The sequence below is a fragment of the Podarcis raffonei genome, chromosome 1 (assembly GCF_027172205.1).
Source record: "Podarcis raffonei isolate rPodRaf1 chromosome 1, rPodRaf1.pri, whole genome shotgun sequence".
Taxonomy (NCBI): domain Eukaryota; kingdom Metazoa; phylum Chordata; class Lepidosauria; order Squamata; family Lacertidae; genus Podarcis; species Podarcis raffonei.
Genome location: NC_070602.1, coordinates 80,006,498 through 80,027,750, shown reverse-complemented (window position 1 = coordinate 80,027,750; position 21,253 = coordinate 80,006,498). Strand labels below are relative to the sequence as shown.

Genomic DNA, 21,253 nt, shown 5'->3' with positions numbered 1-21,253 from the left:
CACTGGCCATGGGTGACATGATCCTCAGCCACTGAGAGCTCACTTCACCAATAGCTGGTTGATGTTGGAGATGGTGAGTGACCTCATAGTTCTAGGGCCCTTTAAATGGTCCAAGGAGAGAGGGGGAAAGAGGAGTCAGGGAGGGTCTGAAGGAAAAAGAAATGAAAAACTAAGAGCACATTGATCATTTGAGTATGATCAGATATGTTATTGAAGTGCTAATGCAGGCCACTCAGCTGTGCTAAAACTCACCTTTTCACTTGTCCTTTCTTCCTCCTTTTAGGGGATGGTGCTGTCTGCTGAGTACATCAAAAAGAAACTAGAGCAGGAGATGGTGCTCTCTCAGGCCTTTGGGCGTGATTTGGTGAGGCTTTGCTTCTGTGCATTGTGGTCAGGAGATAGGTTCATATTTCCACCCACGTCCCTCTGTTAACTATAGAACATTATGTCTGAATTACTAGAAACAATGTCAACATCTGAACACTTCTAACATTTGTAGCTGTTCAGTGCCCTTGGCCACCAGATGAATAATTTACTGTTCTGTTGAACAGTTACTGGAAACAGTGTTGGGGGGGAAATAAGTCACTGAAGTTAGGAAATGGAAAGGAAGGCAGGAAAATCACCTTATTCCAAGATACTAAAAACTGGTAAAATTCAATTGAAAATCAGTTTCCACATTAATGACTTGCTTGAGACTTGCAATAAATTATAAAGTAATTTTGCACACGTGTGCACACATAAAGAACAACTTGACCTTTCTGTTCTATAAAGCAAATTACATTGTGAGCTGTATCATTACATCTATAATTCTTTTGACAACAGAGTATGTGTATGTTGCCTATACAGTGGTACCTCAGGTTAAGTACTTAATTTGTTCCGGAGGTCCGTACTTAACCTGAAACTGTTCTTAACTTGAAGCACCACTTTAGCTAAAGGGGCCTCCTGCTGCCGCCGTGCCGCCGGAGCACGATTTCTGTTCTCACCCTGAAGCAAAGTTCTTAACCTGAAGCACTATTTCTGGGTTAGCGGAGTCTGTAACCTGAAGCATATGTAACCTGAGGTACCACTGTACTAAATGTTCTTCAGGAAGTGCTCAAAGAAGAATTAGCCTACTATAAGGATGTGTAAGGAATTCAGTGTTTGTGAATAAATGAAATGATCTGATTCACACATCTTGGACTAATGTTCAAATTGGAATTTAGCTTTCCACAGGATTTTAACACTTCTCTAATGCTGAGATACAGTCCTTAGCTGTTCAAGCATATTAAAATACACATTTTGATATTGTTTTTAAGTAAAATAAATTTGTGTTTAAATATGTATTTAAATATATAGTGTGTTTTGAGAGGGCCTTCTAAAATTGCAGAACAGAATGAAAAGTAAAACATGTAAAAATGACACAACTCAGAAATAGATAACGCAACCTTGGAGTGCTCTGCAATCTTTTTGCCTTTCTTTCACATCAGTCTGTTTTCAGAATTAATCCTGCTGTTCTTTAGACTGTGGCTCCAGACTTTTGTAATTTACTTAGGAGCTCAAGATTTGCCTTTTATATTTATCCTATAATTGAGTGCATTTATAGTGCCTTATAGTGGGGACGCGGGTGGCGCTGTGGGTAAAAGCCTCAGCGCCTAGGACTTGCCGATCGAAAGGTCGGTGGTTCGAATCCCTGCGGCGGGGTGCGCTCCCGCTGCTCGGTCCCAGCGCCTGCCAACCTAGCAGTTCGAAAGCACCCCCTGTGTGCAAGTAGATAAATAGGGACCGCTTACCAGCGGGAAGGTAAACGGCGTTCCGTGTGCTGCGCTGGCTCGCCAGATGCAGCTTGTCACGCTGGCCACGTGACCCGGAAGTGTCTGCGGACAGCGCTGGCCCCCGGCCTCTTGAGTGAGATGGGCGCACAACCCCAGAGTCTGTCAAGACTGGCCCGTACGGGCAGGGGTACCTTTACCTTTACCTTATAGTGCCTTACATACATTCTCTTACTGTAATACTCAAAGGTTTTTTCCCCATATTGGAGATTTGGGGCAGGAATCTGTGAGTGGCTTGCCTTAAGGCCACCTAAGTGAGTTTATGGCTGGGATGAGAATCACATTAGACTCTCTTATATTTTAGCTAAAGGGGGAAGGATTTGATATGAATTGCCAAATTATGCAAATACCTAATTGTTTTTTGTTTTGTAGGGCAGAGGAACAAAACACTACGGCCTAATTGTTGTGGGCCATTCCTTAGGGGCAGGCACAGCTGCCATTCTGTCCTTCCTGCTGCGTCCTCAGTACCCGACTCTAAAGTGCTATGCCTACTCTCCCCCAGGTGGCCTCTTAAGGTAAGTATTTGTATTTATTAAATAAAGGGAAGGGGGAGCCATAGCATCTGAGATTTTAGCAGGCCTATTCTGTGCATTTTCAGGCTTGCATCTTCAGGTTTAAGGATTTTTTTTTAAAAAAATGAAAGCTAAGAACAGGATGTTGACCTCCCTCAGGTGTCAACTTCTGATGTGCCCTGTCACAGATAGGAGTTGCTTCTGTTGAATGCCCAGAGGGATGCCTATGATGTCAGACTCTGTGGCCACAGTTGTTCAATACATCAGTAGTAATGTAAATCATATCAGTGTATTTGGATGGGGAATCACAGGTCAATTAACCCTGAAAGAAATTGATTTCTATAGTTTCTTTTCTTTGTGACACATCTGGGGCGTGGGTTCCTTATTTGGAATTAAGACCACATTCTACTACTAAGCCTCATGTGGGCTAGCTTAGTTATATATTGGTGGTGGGCATTTTGGTATTGCTCTCATTCTCATTATATGAAAATGTTTCCACCCAGATGCCAATGTAGTGTTTCTTCACTTTCTGCGTTTCTCAAATGCACTCTGGATTTGCCCATATGAAGTACAACATATGATGAATACTCTGGTGATCCAGTTCACGTTTGGGCTACCACACTGGAGTATATTTCAGAGTTGTATCTCTAGAATAGTACCGGGGTGGGGGTGGGGGCTGTTGGTTTAGCGAACAGGTAGTGTGCCAGCCTTATAAATTTGGAAACTGGATATTTATGATTCAGAGAATTAATTGGATATTGTGTCCCTTTCTGACAATGAAATCCCACCAGTTCCTTCTTGTTTCCCTTCTAGTGAGGATGCAATGGAGTACTCCAAAGAGTTTGTTACAGCAGTTGTGCTAGGCAAAGACCTAGTCCCCAGGCAAGTCAATAAGTCTGAAATTTCTTGTTTCAGTGTTTCTTTGTTTTATACCAAAGCTCTGCACTTCCTTTCTGAAAGATCCCAATTCACATTTGTCTCAATTTCCTATTTACCAATCTTCAACCCCCGTCTTGCTTGTCCCTCTTTTCCTAGCTACATGTATTGCTGTGTCTTTTACCTGGACTCATTCATTGATGTATTGCATACTTGTGTATTGGCATATCCCTCCCCTATCTCTCAGTTGCCTGTATTACTGAAAAAGGTGAATATTCTGATTCCACAATTATGTTCATTGTGGCATCTGGCATCTATTTGCCATCTCCTTAGTTATTTGTGCTGTCATTTACACATTTGTGCTCTCTCCCAGGTCACCTCTTCTGAGCCATCTTACACCTGTGAATTGTCTCCTGGCTATATCTTCCGTGTCATCTTCCATCTTTGCACTGTATCTTGAGCTATACGTGTTGTCACCTCACTCCTGCCTAGCATCTCTGTAGTATGTGAACTGTGTCATCTTACACTTGTGTACTGTGTATCGTTTTATGTGCATTATCATCTCTTGCTTACCTGTGTGCTTTTTCATTTCTCACCACCTTACAATTGTGTATAAGGTTCTTGGCTCTTTTTTATGTTAAAAGCTCATATCCTTTTGCATTTTCTTTGTCCTAGCACACATCTGTGGCCCATGGGTGGCATGCAGCCCTTCCATGAGGTTAGCATGGATGCCCCAACTATTATTCCACTAAATGCCTCCCATCACCAAATTTATTGAGATGGCAGTGGAGAGGAAGGTGCGAAGGGAGGAATCATCCAAGTGTACCTTTGTCCTCATGTAGATCATGCTCCTCCACGCATCTGAGGCAGAGAAGACTGCAGTCTCTCCATGCTGGAGTGGGAAGCTGCCTGCTTTTCTTTGCCTGAGATGGAAAAAAAGTTCAGTACCCATTATGTAGAAGTTTATCTATGATTATCTGGATAGTGGTACTTCACACTTCTATTCCGTCTTCCTAGTTTGCTTGTTTTACCTGTCATATGGGATCTAAAATCTCTGAATCATTATCTTGGTTAAATGGATTTTGATAGCCTGCTTCCCTTTTGAGTATTGACTCCTCACAACCCTGTGTCATATTTTTTGTTATCTATAGTTTTAGTTAAGTAGTTTGCCTACTGTATTATTCACTTACTCGTTGGATTATCTGTAATGTATCTGCTCATATCTTTCTAACGGGTTAGGAATTGTCTTCAGTATATTTGTATAAAATAGCCTTATACTGAGCCATGGGTAAGTCTACTCTGATCCCATCTCTCTTTACTTTCCTGTATGTGCTCCTCATAATAGTTATATCTGCATCAGTGCATCTGATATTCTTTATCCTTCAGGATTGGGCTCTCACAACTGGAGGGATTTCGCCGGCAGCTTCTTGATGTTCTGCAGAGAAGTAACAAACCAAAGGTAAGAAGAGTTGGACTCTCTTGTGTTTTTAGGCTTTTGATGTTAAAATGGAGGTTGCTATATATTTCCATTGTGATGTTTTAACCTGTTAGCCAGATTAGGCAGGATATGAAAATAAGGCAGGTTAATATGTAAAATAATAAAGAAAGATTTCAAGTCTATCTGAAATTAAATTATTTGTGTCACGTGCATTCTTAAAATACAGTGGTACCTCTGGTTGCAAATGGGATCCATTCTGGAGGCCAGTTCGCAACATTGGCAGAACGCAACCTGCATTTGCGGGTCGCGATTTGCCGCTTCTGCGCATACACGTGATGTTATTTTGCATGTCTGCGCATGCGTGAGTGGCGAAACCTGGAAGTAACCCTTTCTGGTACTTCCGGGTCGCCGTGGGACACAACCTGAAAACGCTCAACCTGAAGCAAATGTAACATGAGGTATGACTGTAGCTGAAAAGGTTACTGCTTCACCTTTATTTGTTTAGGACTTCATGTTTCATCAGCTGCTGTCCCAGGTCTATGATAAATTCATGATAACAGCAGTGGCATAAGCAACCTAATCCTAGTTATTTTAAGATTAGACCTTGTCTGCCTTACTGCAGATTCACAGTCTAAATGTAAATTTCATGTGTATCTGTCTGGGCTACAGCCAGAGATTAATGTAGCCTCTTACCTTCCTTGTTAAAAACTGTCTCAAATGAGAGAGGGGCTTCCTGTTACTACCTGAATTCCATTTGTAGTGAAATGTAATTAGTTAGAAATCTGATAATTTAGCCTCTGGCCAGTTGGGGCATATTGGCATAGTTTGACATGTGCCTGCCTTGATCCCCTTGTGACTATTCCCTCTGGGTTAAAAGGTGATGGTATTCTTAGTTGAATCTATTTTCAAGGTAGTTCCCATTATCGTTTTTCTTATTTGCCCATTCCACAATTATTCAATTGCATTAATATGCCATTAAGAAGACAAGGTATTTTGAAGGCTGTTACACTTGCACAGCAGTGATAACACATTTTTAAAAGTTTACTCTGGGAAAGTAACACACAAGCAAACTCTGTAACTGTTTCTTGTGTGTTGTGTGATACTGGGATAGCTCAGTATGCAGGACAAGAGAAGGTATTAATTAAATACACTATCAGGGAAAGGAGCCAAAATTAAAAGGAAACGGTGCTATTCTGATGAGGTAAAGAGAGATGCAGTTCTATATATTAACATTAGTATTCTTTTTGATCAAATGAAGTTCTGTTTGTGTGTGATGTCAGGCCTGGAAAGTCACCAGACTGGGTTATCATATTTTCCCTATATTTAGATTCTGTAGATTTCGCATGTCTTAATCACTGTTGCTGAGAGGGAGTTTGCCTGAGACACTGCCTGCTAAATGTTAATAACTTCCTATTGGACAACTACCCTCCTTTCTTTCTTACAATAATATAACCCCAAACTTCTGTCTAATTTGAACTATAACTAATAAGTACAGTTATACCTTGGTTTTCAAACAGCCTAGTTCTTGAATGTTTTGGCTCCTGAACAATTGAAACCCAAAAGTGAGTGTTCCGGTTTTCGAACTTTCTTTTGGAAGCCAAACATCTGATGGGGCTTCCGATTGGCTGCAAGAGCCGTGCTTTGGTTTTTGAATGTTTTGGAAGTCGAATGGACTTCTGGAATGGATTCCATTCAGCTTCCAAGGTATAACTGTAATTGGTTGGCTCACAAATGATCAGATTTATGACATCACTAGTTGCCCCCCAAAATTGGAAGTTTTCTCCTTCAAATGAGATTGCTACTTGTCCTTGCTCAAAGTAGAAACCTGGGTGACAGATGCTTCTTAGAGATGAACACTAGCTTCTTCTCTGAATGCATGAACTCATAATCACATATGCTCAGTGATTTATAGAGATAGATAGATAGCTAGAGAGAGAGAGAGAGAGAGAGAGAGAGAGAGAGAGAGATGGCTGTTTTTCCATGTTTTTATTATTGTTAATATACAAACCAAGGAATCTAGTCCATAGTGTGATTGCTGCCTTCTTTTCTGCATTATGAGTGTCAAATGGGAACACAATGCATTTTTTAAAAAAAACAACAACAATCAGCCCAAATACTAATGTGAAGTTTTCTCAACTTTTCCCCTTTGTACCATGATATAATGTCAGCACTTCAGCCTTGCACTTAATTGCATTACTTCAGAGTCCTCCTTTCCTTTCTCTTTTCTTGGACAGTGGAGAATCATTGTGGGTGCCACAAAATGCATTCCCAAGTCTGAGCTCCCTGAAGAGCAAGAAGTGAATTCCGTAACCAGTCACCGCCTCTGGACCCATCCTAGCGACTTAACCATCGCCCTGTCAGCAAGCACACCACTCTATCCTCCTGGGCGCATCATTCATGTTGTTCACAATCATCCTGCTGAACAGTGCTGGTGGGTAGAGCTGGGGATAATATTCAGCAAACTGTCTGATGGGCTTTCTTGGTGGCCAGAGTGGGGTGGTGGTGATCTTATTTTCTGAGAGTTTCTAACTTGTAATTTTGGTGGCACCTTTACTGATAGTGCAGCACAAATGGATATTATTAAATTTCCCCCATGGGAACTCCAGTTTGGTTTTACGTGCTCTGCATTTATCCCATAGTACCAGCCGTGGTGAGTGGAAATTGCTGGGGTCTTCAACTGCCACGTCCCCCTCCCCCAACCACAAAGCAAAGCCAACCAGGAACAAAGGATGGTTTACATCTGGGTGGGAGACTAATTGACCCAAACTGAGAAGACACTCACTAAACCAAAGATTAGGCCAGGTAGTTCACTGCAGTCAATGAGTATTTCATCAAGGATAAACAATTAATATTAAAAAACCTCTATGTATGCATTTACATGCAGCTAGTTTTGTTTGCCAGGTCTGCTGAATGTAACATTCCAAGTTATAGAATTAAAAAATGGGAAATGCAGCTGAGCGTTAGAATGACAAAATTATGTAATAACCAGGTACTCTTGATGGCATTTTAACCTTGGGAATATAGCCATGATACCAAGGTATCTGCAGAAGCCTGTGGCTTTATTCTCTTGGCAGTTTAGCTCCTGCCTGAAATGGTACTTAGTAGAGGAGCACTGTAGTGGGAAAAGAGATGGATGACAGGAGATAACTGCTTGAGTCTTGTTTGTTTCTGTTCTCTGCTGGTCCCATATTATAGCATTTCATAATGTCAGTTAATTGTGCAGGACAAGATGTGATATGAATGCTTCTGCCTTAGAATATGGGCCTGAAAGAACTGCCTTTGTGTTCTGTTATTCATTTGGGTCCTTTGAGTGATGTCCCCCACACCCAGCCCCACTGTATGTCCCAGTGTTTTTTCTCTGGGGTCATCATTCCTTCCCCCTCTAATTTGCTTGCTTTCCCATGACTGTGCCTTTCTTGACTTTCCCCCCAGCTGCTGTGATCAGGAGGAACCCACATACTTCGCCATTTGGGGAGACAACAAAGCATTTAATGAAGTGATAATTTCCCCAGCAATGCTACACGAACACCTGCCTTATGTGGTCATGGAGGGTCTTAACAAGGTAATAATGGGCATTATTTGGGGAGGTACCAGAGGGGATAGAAGACGAACCAAAAAGTTTGTGCTGAACAGCTGAACAAACTGATTCACGGATGAAGAAAAGGACGGACATTATGATGAAGGGATTGTGTATCCAGCAAAATGTAGTCCAGCAAAATGTGAGGCTTACATACAAAAATTTTGTTGAAAATCAAAAGCACTGATATAACATGATACTGTGATCCATTTTAGGCACGCTGTGGGACATTTGACTTTTATGTCAAAAGTCAGTGAGGTTAGGTTGGAAATGATAACTGAAGAAAACTGTTTTCTACCAATTTATTTTGCACAGGTACTGGAGAATTATAACAAAGGCAAAACAGCCTTGCTTTCTGCAGCCAAAGTGATGGTGAGTCCTACAGAAGTGGACCTCAACCCGGAGTTAATCTTCCAGAATCAGCCTCTGCCTAGGCCTTCTGTGCAGATTGGAATTGGAGACATAGTAGTGGACAGAAGGAACAGCAGCACTAAGTAAGGATGTGGCTCTGATTTTTCTAGAAAGATCTACTAAAGACCCCTGATGGACGTATTCCTTCCTGCTATGTGATAACTGCTGTGGTGTTGGTGGATATCGTGATGTCATAAATGAGGAGTTGTATCTGCGGTGTTCTCTTCTGTAGCTTGTTCCAAGAGATCATAGCGTAGCCTTGTATTAGTCTCATATTTTTGTCTTCTCCTTTTGCAGGAGTAAGGCTCACTCTGAAATCAGTTTGGAAGGGTTTTATGAGACCAAGCTTCTATCTCCAGTGCAGAAGGATCCTGTGGAGCTGCTGCTTCTAGATACCAAGGAACGCCTGTCTGTTGAACTGCAGGACCGGCGTGCTCCTCTTGCTACAATGGAGAGCCTGTCGGATAATGAATCCATCTACAGCTTTGATTCAAGGCGTTCCTCTGGTTTTCGTAGCATCCGCGGCTCACCCAGCCTCCATGCAGTCATGGAGAAAGATGAGACTCACTGTTTTTATATCGACCCAGCAATCCCTGAGGAAAACCCCTCCCTCAGCTCACGGACAGAGCTGCTTGCTGCTGACAGCCTCTCCAAACACTCCCAGGAAACTCAGCCTCCTGAGGCCCTGCACAACAGTGGAGACACCACTCCTCAGCGGCGTTGCAGTGACGGCGGTGCTGGCAGCGATGCAGACCACGTTTCCTTCACTGCTCAGGAGGAACTGACCCTCCAGAACGGGAGGCTCAGTGATGACCCCAGTCCGCAAGTGTTGGAGTTTGCCGAGTTTATAGACAGCCTCTTTAATCTGGACAGCAAAAGCAGCTCCTTCCAGGACATCTACTGCATGATGGTATCGGACAGCACTAGTGATTTTGCTGAGATGCCCAAGTCTGTCAGTGATCAGGAGATCCTGCTAAGAGCACAGTATGAGCCCAACTTAGTCCCAAAGCCCCCCAGGTTATTTGCGGGCTCAACAGATCCCTCCTCAGGCATATCAGTTTCCCCTTCTTTCCCTCTGAGTTCTTCTGGAGAGCTTATGGACCTCACTCCTACAGGCATGAGTAGCCAGGAATGTCTGGCCACTGACAAAATCCGGACTTCCACTCCCACTGGCAATATGACCAGCCCTGCCAAACAAGAGGACTGCATGATCTCAGCCCTCTAGTGTAGGAGAGAAGGGCCCAAATAGCCAATCCCATGCTTTGAGTCATGGGATAAAACGTGGAGGACCTGGTCACTGGGCAGGTGAGAGTTGTGGAAGATGCATGGGGAAAGGTGGCATTCTTTCCTAGGTGCTTTGTTAATGGCGCCACAGTGGAGGTCAGCACGAAGGATGCCACACCGTGGTTTGTGTTCTTTAGTTAGGGAGAAAATCACTGCCTAACGCAGCCTGCTGCTTTTTGAGGACCTTGTTCACTGAAGTTAGACGACTGGTTTCCCTACCTCAGCATATTTCTTTTAAGAAGGAGGCAGGATCTCTGCCTTTCCTGCTGAAATTAGGAAGTTACTGTCCACAGGCTAGAGGACCAGAGCTACATAAGCCGAGGGGTCAGATAATGTCCTTGGAATTGTGTCTGAATCAAGGAGATTGTGACTTTGGGCCCTATTGCACTAGCGTATCATGTTTGACTCAAGCACCTGTCCATCATTGTCATCATTGTGATTTTTTTTAAAAAAATAAGCAGACACACTCTCCTGTTTTATAGCCATTAAGGCTGTGTTCCAGAGGAATGCAGTCCCCCACTCCCGATCCTGACTGGGTGCAGTGAAAATTGGGCCGGGGCTCGGGTGTTTTGCTCCCCTGATTAGCTCTGTGTTCAATGATAACCAGACTTCTTCTGAGAAGAAAGTACATGTACTGGAGGGTGGGGCGGAGGGGATGAGAGGTATTTTGGGTCTCACAGCATTGCACAGCTCCCCAGATCACTATGAACTAGTGACAATCTTGCTTTATCTGACAGAATTTTCATCTCTATTTGCATGAATCAATTGGTTTAAACTAGCTTTTGGCTTGCCAGTGCCCTATATTATTCCCCAAAACATAATGGTGCCCAGAGCCAGTCTGTCCCCATTCCTGATCTTGCATTCACTGGCAGCATCACATAAGGTCAATGGTGGTCTGTCCCTGAGTTCAGGGAAAAGATGGACTTACTGGTATATTGTGCATTGAAGTCTCATGTATGTTTACAAAGCTACTAAGCATTTTGGGGAGGTAGTTACTAAGTGTATGAGAAACACCTGCCTGAGTGGGACAAATGTTCTCTCTGCATTCCCATCTCTCCCTCAACTTGGGTCCTTAAGAAGCATTGTTATTACAAATCCTTCTTAGAAATTAATGATGGGTGATAGGATTAACCCTGTTCATATGCATTCCTTCAACCACTCTACAATCAGGGGCTTATCAGCATCACCCAACTACACATCAGAACAACTCACGACATTGCATCTCAGCCACTAGTCCTGCAACAGTGCTCATGTCTGAGATCTTCTCACAACAACATGGCGGCACTGTGTAAAATTGCAAGTATTTTCTAGTGATGAAATTTAGGAGTGAAATAATTTTTATGTAGGAAGTTAAGCATATTGTGACCTACAAGTCATATCATATCGGAATGTAGCATTAATGTGAAAGAACAACTCTTACCATAGGCCTCTTCAGCATGCAGCCTCGTGTGCCATACACAGCATATGACCTATGCATGGCAACCCAGAAGGTACTTGGCACATTCCCTGAGGTTGCGGCCTCGGGTCCCCAAGCAGGCTGCCAGAACAAAGGGCACCCTGAAGGTTCTGGCAAGCTCTAGCCACTTGTGCCTCTTTGTGGTTTAAAGGCTGCTTGTTTGGAAGAACTGGAAACGAGTGGGAGAATTTCCAGTTTTCTTGGTGACTAATAGCACAATCCTGTATGTGTCTACTTGGAAGTAAGTCCCACTGAGCTCAGTGGTCTTTGTTGCCAGCTAAGTGAGTACAGGGTTGCAGCCTTAGTTTTGTTTCCTATGGAGGTTCTAGGGACTCGTTGCCTTTCATGTTTTAACACTCCTATGTATGCTAGCTTGGAAACCAGTCCCCATTGAACTCCACAGGACTTTCCCTTCTGAATAAACTTGCATAGGATAGGACTGCAAATACATGGGTGTAAGATAGTACACCCGCATAACATTAAATGATTCTGCAATATGCAGGGCAATTGTGACTTGGGGCCTAATGCTGGTGGTCAACATGACAGAAGAGTAAACCCCCCCTTTCTACCCTGAAACAATTTTTCATTGGAAGTGCAGAAGGTTTTTATTGATAAAATTCCAGTTTTCAAACAATTAATCTTAATGATTTAGGCTTGAGCCAATCTGTCTTAATAATTTAGCTCTTCAGTGTTCCCATTTTTTCAATAGCAGCTGTATTGGTTCACGTTAGTTGACTAAGGCTACTGTAAACCAGAACTAGACTGATAAAATATGCTTCTTTAAGGAAGACACAGCAGGAATATATAGTTCTGGGACAAAGCATATAATAAACTGCATGGTTTATGAGGATCTTTTGGGATGCAGCGGTGTTGCAGAGTTTAAGCTGCAGGTACTTACAGCAGGTTAAGCTCACCAAACTGGACAGGCTGCTTGAGCAGCGGATGCCACTCCAATCAGTCTGCCAATCTTGAGGAGCACTGCCTTGTGAATCAAGCTATGATTCAGTGCAAATACTTAGCACCTAGAGAGCGCTTTAAACTTCAAAGCACTTTACAAATAGAAAAGAAGGAAGCTTCCCAGCTCTTGTGGGTCATGGGAATGTAGGGGGGAGGGAAGGGTGTCTGTGCGTGCAGCATATCTACTGTATGAATCTGAAAATCTGCGAAGGTGGAGAGCAGGCAGTTTCCTGCCTTAGGACAAGGATGGCTAACCATTGGCCCTCCAGATTGTGTTGGACTACGTCATCCCTGACTGTTGGTCATGCTGGTTGGGGCTGATGAAGGGCCACAGGTCCCCCACCCCTGCCTGAGATGATTATTTTAGGCTTGGAGAACCAGGTTGAGAGGCTGTTGATACAGCTGTGCTTGGAGAAGATGAATATGTTCATTTGGTGGTGATCAGATTGTGAATGATGCAACAAGCTATTGCACTACAATGTTGTGCCTGACCGGAGCACCAGTTCGTTGTCATTTTCATGGGTTTTGTTACTTTTTAAAGCTGTTTGATTGTATCCCAAGAGTGTTTGTTATCCTCTTCCTTGTCACTGGTAGCAGGAATCAGACTGTCTTAACTGTGTTTGTCCCAGATTGTCTGTGCTTTTTGTGACTGTTGGGCTTATGCCTGGAAGAAGGAAAATACACAGATTCAGGTGTATCAAATGCTTGCACTCAGCAGGAGAGGCAAGTATAAAAATGGGAGTTGAGTTTATTTGCTGCATTACATCACAGCATCTTATTTGTCTTTTTCTTCTTGAAAAAATGGGTCTTCTAGCACTTAATTTGTTTTACACTAAAAAGGCTAATGACTACACCAACACTCCACAAGTACACCTTTATTTATTTTTAGCATACCCCATATCCCTTGTAATTATAGGAAAGAACTAGAAAATGCCATACTACTGACACACATACTGAGTTTCTATTGAGTTTTACCCCTGAAACATGTTGGTACCTATTTCACGCACACTGCATCCTGCTTGTGCTCTGATAAATTGGTTTTCCAACTCTTCTACCTGGCTTTAAAAGCTCCTTCATGGCTTTGCCTCTGGGTTTCATCCCCAAGGTGCTGTGTCCTCTCCCTGCTTATTCAGCACCTTGGGTGTTTAGACTGTCCTTTGAAAACTATCTAGAACTTCAATATGCAATCGGTTCAGTGCTAGGAATGTATCTGAAGCAATAGCCATTAACTGAGCAGTTCCTAGTTGTAGCAAAGTCACTGCAACCCTTTTACTCACCCAGCGTCAGTGGGCTAGTAGATTTTGGGTGGAATTGCACACTCCGCTGAAGCTTTAGAGCAGATGCAGCGAATTAATTCACACTCCCAGAGGTTTTCGTTGACTTTAAAAACTAAAATAGGTGATCAAAGGCCCCATATAGATGCTGATGCAGCTTTGCCAAAGATGCCCTAACAAAAGATATCTCCCAGCTGGGAGAACTACTTCTCCTACTAGCAGAGCGACTAATGATGAGCACTTTCATTCTTTTCCAACAGAGGGTACTTCCAAACTTTCCCAAATACACATACAATGCCATGTCAGTCCTTTTAAGTGCTTTTGGGCTGAGACATGCATTGAATTTGCGGAGTGGGAACTTAAAACCAGAACCTGTGGTAATAGCTTTTATAAGTTCTGTCCTTTTCAACTCTGTCTGGCACTTCCTATCTAATTCTGCTCCGTACCTTTTCCCTCTTCAAACAATTACATTCCACATCTGATTTTCCCCACTTGATTATACTGTTGATAAATATGTTACATCTATGTCTCCAACATTTCATCCTGGTTAGCACAGGGTGCATCTCATTGCTGCAAAAGGTTGTCTAACTTTCTCCACATTTCAAAGCTATGGACTTCGTCCAGTGGAATGCTTCCATTGCAAGGATGCTGTGTTTCCCCAGTTCTCAAGACTTCAGCATTTTGTGCTTGGGAAATGTGATTCTTCTCCCAGCTAGATATTTATAGTTATTTTGATTGTCACATGAAATGTGGTTGCATGAGTTTCACATATATGTATGGCAGGGATGTCCTACTGGTAGATCACGGTCGATCTCTGGCTCCCTTTCCTTAGCATGGCTAAAACTGACTCCTGCCCTGCCCCCTCACCCCACCCTCCATTGTTGTATGATCTCTGGAAGGGAAGAGACAGAGCTTTCTCTGTGCTGCTATTTTGATCCATCGCAATCTTTTTGTGAGTGACTTTACCTCTTTGTCCCTTTTTAGGGGCTTTTCTCCTCCCTTAAAAAAGCTCAACAAATTTGAGCTGAACCCCCCAAAAAGCTGGTAGATCACTGCTAGTTTTTAATTCTGAAAGTAGATCGCAGTCTCTTCAGAGTTGGCCACCCCTGATTTATGGAATAGTACCTATGAGGTTACCAGCATGAGTTTGACCAAACTGCGGGAGGTAGTGGAGGACAGAGGTGCCTGGCGTGCTCTGGTCCATGGGGTCACGAAGAGTCGGACACGACTAAATGACTAAACAACAACAACCTATGAAAAACACACTGTTTCCCCTTAGCATAATTTTAAGTACTTATGGGGTTACACACACACACACACACAGTCTGCAGCTCACTACTGGAGCAATCATCTGACTGTTTTTTGTTCAAAAACAAGCTAGCACTAAATCATTCAAGCAGCCCTGCTTGCCTAAAAGGAGTGGTGGCAACAACTTGAATGTCCCTTCACCCATTATGTGAGGGTAGGATGTATGTGCCACTGGAGCTGAATTGGAGCTAGCACACATATAGTGCTATAGATGAAATCCTACATATCTGATCATCTGAAGCTGCCTTATACTTAGACTATTGTTCCATCCAGCCCAGTATGGTTTACTCTGGCAGAGGCAGATTTAGGGGAGTGTGACCAGCTTATGTATATCTTCAGTCTTCCACGTTGTTGTTTTGAAGAATGTAGTGGTAGGGATCTTTTCATGGAGACAAAAATGCACCCATCACTCAGTGGGGAATCACATGTTTTGCATACAGAAGGTTCCAGATTCAATTCCTGCCTTCTCTAATTTAAGGTAGCAGGGCTGAAAAACTTTTGGAACTGTTGCCTCTTAGTGTAAGACAGTGATGGGTGAATAGTCTGACTCAGTGTAAGGCAGCTGTTAAATCTGATTTTCATTCAGGATTGCAGTGCATGATTTCGTTTAGTTTTTCATACATCAAAAATGTATCTGTTGGTAGAGGCCTTTATGTCAAATCTAAGAAGCAGTTCATAAAGAATTGTGGTATATACAAACTAAAGTAAAGCTACCACATGTTCAAGTAGAAGATTCTCCTATTGTGGCACTGTTATCCAATGAGGGTTAAAGAAAGATCTGTGAGAACTAGATTCAAGGCCCATATTAGTCAGCATGTGCTCTGTGTCTCACTCACATCTGTAAAATGGGAAACAGTGACTGTGTCACATGATGATTATAATGAATTAGAATGGTCTAGAAGTACAGGCACCTCCCCACTTACGTGGCGGTTACATCCCAGGATACCACACATATATGTGAAATCACGTATAGTGGGGAACACCATCCTAAAAGCCTGTAAACGCCCTTTAAACCTTTGGAAACCACTGAAAAACCCTTTAAAAAACCAGCAGCACTTTCCAGACTGGTATGAATGTTAGCAATGGCTCTCAGTCGTCCTCACTGCTGGAGGATGATTTGGAAACAATGGCAAGGGTGTGTGTGTAAACACTAGTGCCCCCAAGTGCTTGGCTGTGGGTCAGATTCACTTGCCGCTGATGGCACTGCTCTTTTTGCGCCATTTTTGCACTTTCCCCCACTCTTTTCAGGCCATTTTTGCACTTTCTGTGCCTTTTTGCAGTTTTAATCAAGTTATTTAATTATTTCCCAGCACTGCACATATATACAGTCACACATGAGTTGAACGTGCGTAAGTGGGGAGATACCTGTATAAATAGTTTTCAAGTAGCTGTTTCTGGGGGCTAGTACTATTTCACTGATACTAGGGTTGCCATATTTCAAGAGGTAAAAATCTGGACACAAAAAGTTGTTGAGCTTTTTTAGGGCAATAGCCCCTCTGCCAGCACCAGAACCAAGCCTGAACCAGAGCACAGGCTGCCCTAGCTGCCTGAACCAGAGCCACCAGTGCACACACACTTTCTCTTTTTTAACCAAATCCAGGACATTTGCTTTAAAATGTAAAATCCCCCCCGGATGGGCATGTAGGACCCCCAAAACAGGACATATTCAGGAATTCCTAGACATATGGCAACCCTAGGCATTTCCATCTTTAGTCTCTCGCCATATTTCATGTCTGATACATTTCTTTTTAGCCATAGTTCATTGTGCAGAGGGTTGAGGCATTGAGCTTCCCATCATATAAATTGCAGCCATATAGTATCATACTCACTCAACAGGATAACATCAATTCATTGGGAGATCACTATGAACAAAATACTGAATGTGACGAAACCCAAGTTACTTTAGACAGTGCACAATTGTTCTTGAGCTCACTGCTGCCTTGCTGTTTGTGTTGTTTTCTCTTGTTTCCCACACTCCCGTTGTGCCTTTGTTTGTTAGTTTGAGATGCAAGGAAAGGACACAATGTCAAGTGCTTTCATTCTTTTCTCTCCTTGTACTGTCATGTTGCTTCTCTTGTAATGTGAAGGAGATACGTCCTCATCTTCCATGATGTTAGGCTTTGCCAAATTTCCCAAGTGTCCTCTCCTCCTTCAGGTTGTCTTAACAAGTGCCAATAGCAATGCCTCATTTGTCTAAAGTAGGCTTTCCCCAGTACCAGTGGCATATATAGAAGTCATCCTATTGGATGAGATTGTTGACTATCTTGATTGGTAATCTGTGCTAGTGAGGGAGCAAGCCACAAAGCAGCATGTAGAAGAAGTGAAACCATGCAATACATGTATACGCATTATTGCAAAGCATATCTAGAACTTCCATAGTCCAACCCTGATGTTTGGTAGCAGTTTTCCTTGAAAATAGGAAAGCTGACTGTGTTTGATAAGGATTCGTAATGAAATAAACTTCACCTGAATAGTACTGCAGTGAGTTTTGGAGCAATTGCCTCATTGAGAGAAGACATTTGTACCAGGGTATTAGAAATTTCCCCTTCTTTGATCCCTGTGTTTCAATTATCCATGAAGAATGACTGGGCCCTTTGTTGTCTAACTCTTTTTTTTTTAGCATAAGGGAGTTCATTTTTCATGCCTCTGGAGAAACTAGACAATTAGACAATGTCTGACATAATTTTGAAAAAATGCATTTATTGGGGCTTTGTGTATCTCTTATTTATCACAACTTATCTGAGGCCCAGATGTTCAAGATCCTGAGTTTCTGCTGCATAGGATGCTGCTGAAGGGATTCCTCCCAGTCCCAGGCACCATGTTAGCATTCAGACTGACTTACTGGTACTTAACTGCATGGTCTGTCATGTATTTGCCTGGTTTGGATGTGTCGTGAGTCCAATGCTATCACACAGGAGATGCAATTGATAAAGCACTACCACACACATTACCATTAACGTTCATATCAGCATGTCAGAGGTGCCTGCTGGCGGACACTACCTTGCAGATTATCTAAGAACATGATGTAGTAGCCTGCCCTTACTTCTCTCTCCCAAACTGCTCGAATTCTAGGGGGAAAGGTCGTTTTAAAAACTTGTATTCCAGTTCTGATGGTCACCTTTATTGAATGGTATTTATCAACCACTTATAGGTGGTCAGATGGTGCCTTCAGAATGCTGGGCATGATGAGATGAGAGGGATGTTGTTGTCTTTTAGAATCCTTTCAATTAGCTTGAATTTACATTGGTACATCTGTAATCTTAACTACCTGCTTGCCCTCTGGAGTAATATGTAGGGGGCAACAGCCCAGGTAGTGTTATCTTTACCCTAATATGCTCACTTTCCTTGTTATTCGAGTGGAACACACTTAAATGTGGAATCAGTGTTGTGGAGCACTCAATTTTGTCTTAAGAAATCTTGGGCTCTTGCCTATATGAGGGGCATTACCAACTTTAATTTTATTTTGTTATTCTGCAAGGTTTGTGTACAGAAAACTTCTTTCCTTCCTTTTCTTTCTACAGCAGTTTCTCTGTATGAAAGCCTCACTGCTTGTATCCTTTTCCCTTTTTTATCCCTCTTGCTGGAGCACATTGGAGCCAGGCATTTACCAGTGGATTCCAGCTTCTTGATTTATTTAAATCGGAATCTTCCCTTTTGTGGGAGAAAAGTGAGAAGTCTCCACCTAATGCCTTTGATCCTGATGTCCTCCAGTTCCCATTCATGGATTCTAAAAGCCTTTGTATGCAATCACTGGAGAGGCAGCAAAGAGTCTGTGCATTGCCGTTTCTTGCAAAACCACTCATTTACCCCTTCCAGGAATGCTAACTGTTGGATCCCTGCTCTGATTTGCCCCAGCATGGAGGCTGTAGGGGACTCTGAGCACCCTACATGTGCCATTCTCATGTGACTTTTTTACCTATGTATGAAAGATATTAACTAAGATTGCTGTAAAGAAAGATACAAATTATTATAGCATATTATATAAATATATATGTATATAACAGTTCTGTACCTTGTTTACCTCAGTGTATGAAATGGTGGTTGAAGCACGGTTGGAATGTTTAACAGATCCCCCTCCCTATATCCCTTCAGAGCAGAGGCACAATTGGGCCTCTGCACTGTAGCAGAAGTAAAATCATTCCAAAAAGAGATGGTTAAAGGAAAAAAAGAAACTGCCTATGATGCATCAAACTGACTATCCATCTAGTCTAGCGCTATGTAACAGCAGCCAACCAGGTACCTCTCAGTTAGGATAAGCAGAGAAAAAGGTAGCAGCCAGGTATGTTGTCATTAGGGCCCAGAAAAACGAACCACCTACTGGGTGTCAGATGCCAGGAGGGTGACTGGAAGAACATGGAAAAAATGGTTGCCTTTGGTTTGGCACAAACAGTATGTAATGTAGATGCAAACATTCACTAAGTCTGCCTGCCCCACAGATGAAACACCACCACAAAACTAACAGGCACACACACAACTGACAGTATCCAAGAAGAGGGCAAAGTGTGTAAATAAGAAACAGTATTTAAATTGCCTTCGCAGACTTCATTAAGTAAAATAAACTCAAAGCACATGGACCAGCCATTAATGGATAAAATGCCTAAAGCTATTTTAATGAGGAATAATGATGAGCCTAACCTGGAAATGGTAAAGTAAATGGACTACAACACAGAAATGAAGAGAGGCTGATGTGGAAAAACATGAAAACAAATTAATTTACATGATGTAAGAAATTATTATTTAAAAAAGAATCCTGTTCTGAAAGGTAGTCATCAAACCCCTGGTGCAGTAGGCCAGTGACTATCACAATTAAAATGGCAGCACAATTTATTACAAATTTAATCTCTCATGATTAAAATAATAAACGTGGGCATAGCTTAAAACTGTCAGACATCCAGGGCTGCAACTGGGTACTGAGAACACATATGTGTCTGGTAGCATATACAAATGCCTTGTGTGAGCCAGGAAAATGTTAGGGTAAGTGTGTGCATATATTGTCCAATTTGAAGAAACATACTGAGTGAGTTGCTATAGTATAGCTTGACAGGAGCACACAAGTTGCTTCTTGCATCATGTTGCTGGGCATGCATACATGCCAGGGATTTGGAACAGGAGCCCAACACATAACAGACCCAAATGTAAAGTGAACTAAGGAAAACATACTTTGTAACCCCTATTTTTATTTTATTCATTTCATAAAATTCATACACCACTTGATTGTTAAAAAACACACACCTCAAATCAGTTCACAAAAAGAAAACAAGAAAATCAAGAAAAATTCACAACCGTACTTTGAAATATACAAAGTTAAAAATACTAAAACATATTAAAATTACCTCAACTTTCTAAACATCTGGGCATGCTTGTCTAAACAATAATATCTTCAGCAGGCACTGGGAAAAGTTCAGTGAAGGGCACCTGCTTGATCTCAATAGGCAGGGAGTTCCAAAGTGCAAGAAAGTAAAAATGGCTTTGTAAAATTAGCCAGTGTAGCTGCCTTAACATCCCGTCAGGTTAAAGCATTAGCAATACTAGCTACTCACAATTTTGAGTAGTAGAATAGAAGCATATGTGGTTACTGATGTAGACAGGGAGTGATCATGGCGCTTAACCCTCTGGTAAGTAATTTCTGCATCTGCACAAGTACGAAGAAGGTATCTATATAGAATATTATTAATTTTTAAAGTATATTTCTAATATTTAAATCTGCCTTTCTCCCAAGGGTACCTTGGATAATCCACAAAACCAAAAGCACACTAAAGATAACAGGCACAAGTTTAATAAACACAATGCGCCTATTAACAGATCAGCAGCAAAGGAAAGAAGCACTCAGACTAAGTACCAACATTCCACGATATGCAAATGGATTTTGCACAAGGTCTGTTATGGAGCAATTGATGCAAAATGCTGAGAGGGATGTATCTATGGAACCATAAGTAAATTAGGTTTTTCTGTTTTAGTAACTCATTCCAGCAAGAGGGAATTAGCATGTTTTGATAAGTCAATGGATGATGCTAACTTGGCAAGTTGTCATTCTAGCTTTGCACATTAAAACTGCACTTTACACCAATTCTGATTTATTATGGTTCCCATTTTACATACTTGAATTGAGACTGGGATATATTGAGAATGGATTCCAGTGAGTCTGTGGCTAAGCAGAATTTGAACAGTGTCTAAATCACACACAATGGATTTACCTGGAAATCAAGCCCAGACAGAATATCCTGTAAAAATGATATCATTAAAATATGGCTGTCATCATTGGACATATGCTAATTTTCACAAGGCTACTGGATTTTCCAGGGTTCTCCCTTGGCTGCTGTAGTCCTGTGATTCATCAAGCCATGAGATGAGA

General features: G+C 42.1%; 1 protein-coding gene and 1 long non-coding RNA gene across 11 annotated transcripts in view; both read left to right on the top strand.

Moving 5' to 3' along the window:
• Positions 1-14,724, top strand: part of DAGLA (diacylglycerol lipase alpha) — an 88,179-nt gene extending 73,455 nt beyond the window's left edge. For all 10 annotated transcript variants that reach the window (XM_053396863.1, XM_053396892.1, XM_053396845.1 and 7 more), the window contains 8 exons: positions 284-364; positions 2,181-2,323; positions 3,134-3,202; positions 4,583-4,655; positions 6,869-7,065; positions 8,067-8,196; positions 8,527-8,705; positions 8,920-14,724. In XM_053396863.1, the coding sequence (XP_053252838.1) occupies positions 284-364; positions 2,181-2,323; positions 3,134-3,202; positions 4,583-4,655; positions 6,869-7,065; positions 8,067-8,196; positions 8,527-8,705; positions 8,920-9,847 (1,800 nt within the window). In that variant the 3' untranslated portion in view covers positions 9,848-14,724. The remainder of the gene's footprint in view (positions 1-283; positions 365-2,180; positions 2,324-3,133; positions 3,203-4,582; positions 4,656-6,868; positions 7,066-8,066; positions 8,197-8,526; positions 8,706-8,919) is intronic.
• Positions 14,725-16,602: 1,878 nt separating this feature from the next.
• Positions 16,603-20,968, top strand: LOC128417735 (uncharacterized). The gene is made up of 2 exons (XR_008331535.1): positions 16,603-19,180; positions 20,621-20,968. It is a non-coding gene; the product is annotated as an uncharacterized LOC128417735 (long non-coding RNA).
• Positions 20,969-21,253: the final 285 nt, after the last annotated feature.